Raw genomic sequence first — 7,341 nt, forward strand, 5'->3', positions numbered from 1 at the left:
GAGGGAGAAAGAGGCAGCGTTTGAAGTGCTTGTGCTTCCTGTATCTCATCAAATGGATAGAACCTCGGAAAAGATGAAGATAAATTCGCTTGCATCTCAGGAGCTGGTTTGAAACAACCCTTGTTTTTCTTCCTTAAGTGATGCAATCACTTAAAAGTTTACCTGCAATTGCTGCAAAAGCATCCCCCGTCCAATCAGCACAATCCCAGACAGATTTCCTGCATGTAATCCCATGCATCCGGCCTTTTCAGCGAGGAAACTCCTGCCGAGCTCCTTCAGCCCAATTAAATCCACATGCCAGGCCTCCATCAAAGGACTCGAGCGGTTTGTGCAAATGAAACGCTATCATGCAAACAATCGCATATGGAGGACGAGTCTCCCAGCAGGGCCGAGTACCGATTATATTATAGTGCGAGAGTTTCTCTTAGGAGTCACTTTCTAAACGCTCCCATTAATCCTCTTTCCAGAGCGTCTGAATGTCGTGACTCTGGAAAATGTAGGACTTCCTGAAGCTCAAAGAATGGAAACGGAGTAAAATAAAGTCTCTCGATGTGGCCAGCTTTGTCGCTACTGGATTAATCTCTGGAGGTTAGAAGATAGAGCAGCTTATTTTAAGGGGATCAATGAAACTTAAAGAATGTCTAATGCCACTTTAGAGTCGAAGGCCTCGAGGTGCCGAATCCTGAGAGTTCAATGGAGACGGTGCGTCACAAGGACGCTGAGGGAAACAGTGGCTAAAATCTTTAAAACTTCAACTTTTGTGGCAACACACTCTGACTTTGACGCTTGATGACCAATGAACAATTCAGATCACAAAACAAAAAGAAAAGGTTACATTTTGCATAAAAAATGGCAGGACAAATTTTTTTTTTTAGTTAACTAAAACTAAAACCCTAAAAAAAAAAACTTGTGAATCGAAATCAGTTTGAATTGAAATAAAATAAATAAACTTGTATTATTTCAGTTAGTTACCAGAGCCACATTTTTCATTTCATGTACTAAAATAACTAAAACTAAAACATATGATTAAAAACTATTTAGACATATATTTTTGTAAAAAAAAATATTTAAAACCAAAATTAAAATGTATATTATATACAAACAAAATATTAATACAAACTTAATTTAGAAAAATAGGATCTCATTGATACTAAAATAACACTGCTTATGGACTATTCAGAAGTTTTACATTATTTCTGTGAAAATATACCATACTTATATCCTACTTTTTTTTTATTTTAGGCTGTTTTTCATTCTTCTCAAAAGGGATTTAAAAAAAGAAATTAATTATAAATTTGGGGTCTTTTTTTTACTACATTTTTATTCAGCAAGGATGCATTAAATTGATAAAAGTACCAGTAAAGACATTTATAATGTTACAAAAGTTTTCAAATAAATGCTGTTCTTTTGAACTTTCTATTTGTCAAAAAATCATGAAAGAAAATGTATCCGTTTCCACGAAAATATTTGGCAGCACAACTTTTCAACATTGATAATAATCAGAAATGTTTCTTGAGCAGTAAATCAGCATATTAGAATGATTTCTGAAAGATCATGTGACAGAAGACTAGAGTAATGATGCTGAAAATTCAGCTTTGATCACAGAAATAAATTATATTTTAAACCTATATTCGCATAGAAAACAATTATTTTAAGTTGTAATATTTCAAATTTTTACAGCATTTACTGTATTTTTGATCAAATAAATACAGCCTTGAGCAGAAGAGCATTTTTTTTTTCAAAAATACAAATATTTTACCAAATACAAACTTTTTAACAGTATTGATATAACATTTTAATTGTATTTAACAATAGCCATATTGTTTTTTGTAAGAATGAATAAAAATGTATTTTATTGCAATAATGAGAATATAAGAATTAGGAATAATGAGAATAAATATTTGTGACTTTCTCCTTACACAAAAATAAATATCAAAATGAGTTAAACAGAGCTAAACTGTTTCTGTTCCTAAATCCTGAGTAGCAGGCTGGGCCATATCCTAGTCTTTATCACATGAGACACCCCTATAAGCATCTCTTTGACATGTAAGAGTAGATTCTCCATGCAGAATGAGGCCGTTATCACGCTTGACAATGGAGAAGATGCAGGGCTTAGGATGGTCTGGCCAACCCCATCCAGCTATTAATACCAAAGAGAACAGCAGCATTGTAGTGTAAAAGAGTCCCGAGTATCTGTTTATTCAGTCTGTTTCTGAGAGACTAAAAGGGAAGAGAGCTTTCGGCCCAAATAAAGTCTTTTTTTTATATACAAAAACAAATGGTATAGAAACTCTCAGGCACAGAAATTGCTAGTAAAATTCACTAAAAGTTACAAAGAAATGGCAAGTAACATGAAATTTTGAAATAGGAAGACAAATAGTATGTTCTTCTCTAATAATCGTTGTATTATGTACAACTTTGAAACAATTATACAAATATTGTGTAGATTAATTTTTTTACTAAATTAAAACTTCAAGTAATTTTTTGCACCCAAAAGTCTCTCATGGTTATTGATAGCCTCGGTTTACTGGGATCCAATCTAATTTTCGCCACCCATGATAAATTGCTTAATTGAAGTCAGTAAACAGTCAGTCATCTCAGTTATTGATGCGAGTTTTAATTAGATGAGAAATTAATTCGCTCAATCACACAGAGTGTTACAGTACATCACCAGGCAACTCAATTGGCTGGACGATTGTTTATATAAGATAAGAGAAAATAGCCGAAAGGTCAACAATCACAGGCTATCTGAGCATTATCTGCCTCTCTCTCCACTGACGAGCACAGCAAACCAAAGTTTCCAGCACAGATGAGGCGAGAACTTGACTTTAAAACAAGCACATTGTTCAGATGACATGTATATTTTTAAACAGATGCAGGATATAAAAAGCTTCACTTTTAGCCAGTGCATTCTCTTGTATAACAAATTCATACAGAGACATAGAAACAGACAGAATTAAGTTTGGTTCGGCTGTGCACTGACACACACACACACACACAATACATTTTCAATATAAATCCTATACATGTTCCTTCACTAAACCGTTGCTTTTAACACAGCTAGTTACACTTCCACTGGAAGCAAAATGCATTTCAGTGCCACTAATAAATGCTGCCCTAAATGTCAAAGAAAATAAACATCTTGTTCTTAGTCTAACAGAGCATAAATGTACAAAACCTAGTTAAGAAAACTAACTTACAGTAGAAAGGGTAAAATAAAGGCAACAAACATGACAAATGAAGAAGACCGTGTTCTGAGGGAGTTTGAACGGTACCACCGAACTTCCTGAGAATCATCTGAAAGAAAGTTATATAAAAAAAAAGCTAAGTGCACACGAAATAATATACAGGAATGTTATTTGAAGAAACAGCAAAGCAGCAGCAGACGGCCTGAATGATCATCTGCCATCAGGTTGAATCAAGCGCTAGTCAGTGATTCACAGCCTTATTAGGGAAGCGTTGGAGGTGAGAACTTCTGTCTATTGTTGTTTATCTCCAGCTAAACCAGTTACAGCATATTAAGAGTGTGTCTATGGCAAGCCGTTTTGACTTTTATTCCTTCTCGGGATATGAATTCTTGATAGCAACAATTCAATTTTTACTAGTTAAAATGCTAATTCTTGCTATCAAGAATTAAATTGTTGATATCAAGAACTAAATTGTTGATATCAAGAATAGACTTTTACTAGTAAGAATTGCATTTCTGATATGTGAAATTGGAATTTCAACTAGTAAGAAATTAATTCTTGATATCAACAATTGATTTTGAATGGCAGCCTATGGTGACATTTAACTAGTGAAAATACAATTACAGATATCAACAATTTAATTGTTGATATCAAGAATTAGCATTTTTACTAGTGGAAATGCAATTGCTGATATCAAAAATAGCCCTTGTTACTAGTAGAAATATAATTCCTGATATCAAGAATTAGCATTTTAACTAGTAAAAATTGAATTGTTGATATCAAGAATTCATATCCTGAGAAGGAATAAAAGTCAAAACGGCTTGCCATAGTGTGTCTGGCATCATGTTATCAACCTTCCTCACTGTAATATAATGGAAATGGCCACTAAAATAGGCAAAAATTACTTTCTTACTCATTTTTGTCGTTTTTCGGTCCAAATATATAAACATTTTTAAATAAAGATAACTTGACATATTGGGTCTTGGCTTGTATAAAATGTGTTCCTTTGACTGGAAAAAATAACTTTCGTGGTATTTTTGTCTTGTTTTCGATTTTGTGGTAGGACTATTCTAAGGGCCCGATGACGGAGGGGGGCCCCCCCCAAGGGAGAAACACTGCTTCAAACAAGGGGAATGCGATCGCGATTTCTAATTTACAGAGGGGAATGCGGAACACGATCTGTACAGAGGGGGAACACCCCCCGATCGCGATTACTGAGGGGGGCACTCCCCAGCCATCCACACATCCCCACCCCCCAGAAAGCGTGGCCCGAGTGAATGAGAAGAGTTTATTTGCAAAAACAGATAACTCAAGAATCATGTTTTTGTGTTCGTTAGCTAGTATTTTTTTTGTAATTTTGTACCTAATCAAAATAACCCAATTGCAGTTTGATTGAAATTAATTGGAATGCAAAATGATTTTTGAAAATTGTTAAAAACCAGAGTGATCTTTTTTTTGCAAATTAACTCTTCATATGCTGTCCAGGGGGTCCAGAAACCGTAGCGGCGCCCCTGTTTTCTATTACAAATATCTAAACATTCTTAAATCTGGATACATTTACATGAGAAGCTAAATAATTAGAAAAAAATTACAACAAAATTAAATAAAAGGGAAGCAAATTTAAGCTTAAAATAAGAAAACAAATCTGGCAGATATTTTCCTTGTTTTAAGCATACACTTTGTTTTTGTTTTTTAGGAAACAAGATCATATATTATGCCATTTTGGTTTTAGGTAAATGTATCTTGATTTCCGAATGTTTAGATATTTGGACAGAAAACAAGACATAAATACGGAGTAAGAAGGTCATTTTAGGGGCCAATTTCATTATATGACAGTAAGGAAAGTTGATAACATGATGCCAGACACACTTAACTTCCTTCAAGGCGCTGTAACTGGTTTAGTTGGAGATAAACAACAACAGAGCAAGACAACAAAACATGCTTGTATAAACTCACCACAGCCTTTGCTGAAAACATGCGGGAAGCAGTGCAGAAATCCATATCTACATCTGCAGTACGAGCATCCTTTCTGAACCCACTCTCCATGTGGAATCACACCACAATCTCTGGCAAAATAAAAACAATCATTCAAAAAAAACCTTGTGCAACTACACCAGTACCACGCAGCTCAATCCTGACATCATTTAATTACCTGAGGCGCTCGTCGTATTCGCAGCTCCGGCCGGTGAAGTACTTAGGACAGGCGCAGAAGCTTCCCAAAATGCACATACCACCGTTCTTGCAGCAGGTACGGCTTTGTTTAGAAACTGAAATGAGAAAAAGCAGAGTAAAGATGATAAGTACAAAGATGCAAACACAAAACAGCAGCCCCTTCCTACAAAATTTATGAGGTGTAATCTAAACAGCTGCTACCAACATCTGTTTCCCAACACAACATGAACCATCCAGACACTGTGCAGGCCGTTACGCCTGACAACACTGGAATTCCCATTAATAAATGGATAGATCCACTCAACTCCAGCCTAAATGCTCAAAACGCAGTTTTCTACCTCATGCACATTGCTTACTCTGGTTTGTGTTTGTAAGTGCTGTGCAATTAAAGTGCAACCGATCATTCTAGAATCGTGATGCTTTCCTCTGTAATTTTGTCATTTTCCAGTGCAAATGTCTAACGATTCTTAAATCAAGATACATTTACTCACGAAGCATAATGCCATGAAGAGATCTTCATGAGATCAAAATGAGTTTATGGTTAAAGCAAGAACAAATATCTGAGAGTAGGTTCAGAAAAATCAACTTAATTCAAAAGTTAATACACAATTGACAAATATTTGTTCTTTTTTTAAAGCATGAACTCATTTAATTTTGTCCCATTTGCCATGTTTAGATATTTGTATTGGAAAAGAAAATAATTTGTTTTGTTATTTGCAGTGCATGCAATATGTAATACCATGACTTTATGAATGTAAGACTTTCTGCTCCTTCTAAGGCCTTGATTTGTTAGGATGCATTAGACAAAAATAGTGTAAAACAAAATTACACAAATTCAAAGAAAAAGCAAGTGATGCTGATTAATATGAGGAATTTTGACTGTAAAAAAATATTTAATTATTTTTTTTTTTTAACTAGTAGGCCTTTGTTAATTTACTCCTTAAAAAAAAAAAAATCAATTATTTATTTACAGTTATACAGAATAATCTTTTTCTCTCTCTCTCTCTCGCTGTGTGGTGGGCCTAATGATGATCTCACCTCCGGTCAGTCCTATGAACGGTAACACGGCCTCGGCGTTGCGGTGTTGACGTTGCGGCGTTTGCGTGTTCATTTCGTTGAACTTATTCAAGAATTCCGCGTCATGGTTTGGCTTTCCAGAAACTCCAGCTTTCCCACATTCTGCTCCTTCACATCCTGGGAGAAAAACGCGAATCCATTTTATAAAGGAGCGATGAAAACGCGTAACCTATAGATAAACATGGTAAAGATCCGACTTCTACCTGATTCAGACGAAACCGCTCGACAGACCACCACAGCAGACAGCAAGAAGCTGTAGGTAAGAACAGAAAATGTGAGGCCCGAAGAGAAAGACAAGCGAACGAATCGTGAATCATTAGCTCACCTGAATAGTTGATTCATAATTCCGCTCCCAACAAAACAGAGCTGACCCAACAGCATCAAAACATCTCCAGTGTTACACCAAATGACCAGAACATCCTCTGCAGGGTCTGTTATTTATCTTTAGGGCTTCAGACTCCCTCATGACGCGCCATTAACACCTGTAAACCCCCCCATAGTCATGAACTAATGCAAATGAGCGTCAGTCAAACCGGTTTCGAAGCGAATCGATTCTCTTCAGTATCACAGAGAAGCAGAGGCTCAATCTGCGCCCAGTCGCCGTCAAAGCACTTTGATACTCTTTAATGCGGGATTGTACCAAGTATCTTTGTTTCTCAAGTGAAAAACGTTTCGATTATAGACCTTAGCGCCATATTTAATTTGTGATAAAAATTAAAACGAAGATGCAACTCCATAAAACGTTTTGAAAGTTGATCTGGGACTTTTATACAGTGCGTGCCATTGTAAAGTCAAGTGTATCCCTCACGGCATTGTTAATAATTCAGTATGACGTCTAATCTGAATACCATTTAAAAACTATTTCAAATAGACAAAAAATGGCCAAACAAAATATTTGCTAAAA

At 35.6% G+C, this 7,341-nt stretch overlaps 1 protein-coding gene across 1 annotated transcript; it reads right to left on the minus strand.

The window, feature by feature from the left end:
* Window positions 1–3,196: 3,196 nt before the first annotated feature.
* Window positions 3,197–6,779, minus strand: tdgf1 (teratocarcinoma-derived growth factor 1; the record flags this gene model as incomplete). The annotated part of the gene is made up of 6 exons (XM_079407364.1): window positions 3,197–3,297; window positions 5,145–5,254; window positions 5,341–5,455; window positions 6,399–6,554; window positions 6,641–6,690; window positions 6,763–6,779. 6 exons carry the CDS (start codon window positions 6,777–6,779, stop codon window positions 3,197–3,199), a joined length of 549 nt encoding a protein of 182 aa, XP_079263490.1.
* Between the last annotated feature and the right edge of the window lie 562 nt (window positions 6,780–7,341).

The sequence above is a fragment of the Barbus barbus genome (genome assembly GCF_936440315.1).
Source record: "Barbus barbus genome assembly, chromosome: 45".
Taxonomy (NCBI): domain Eukaryota; kingdom Metazoa; phylum Chordata; class Actinopteri; order Cypriniformes; family Cyprinidae; genus Barbus; species Barbus barbus.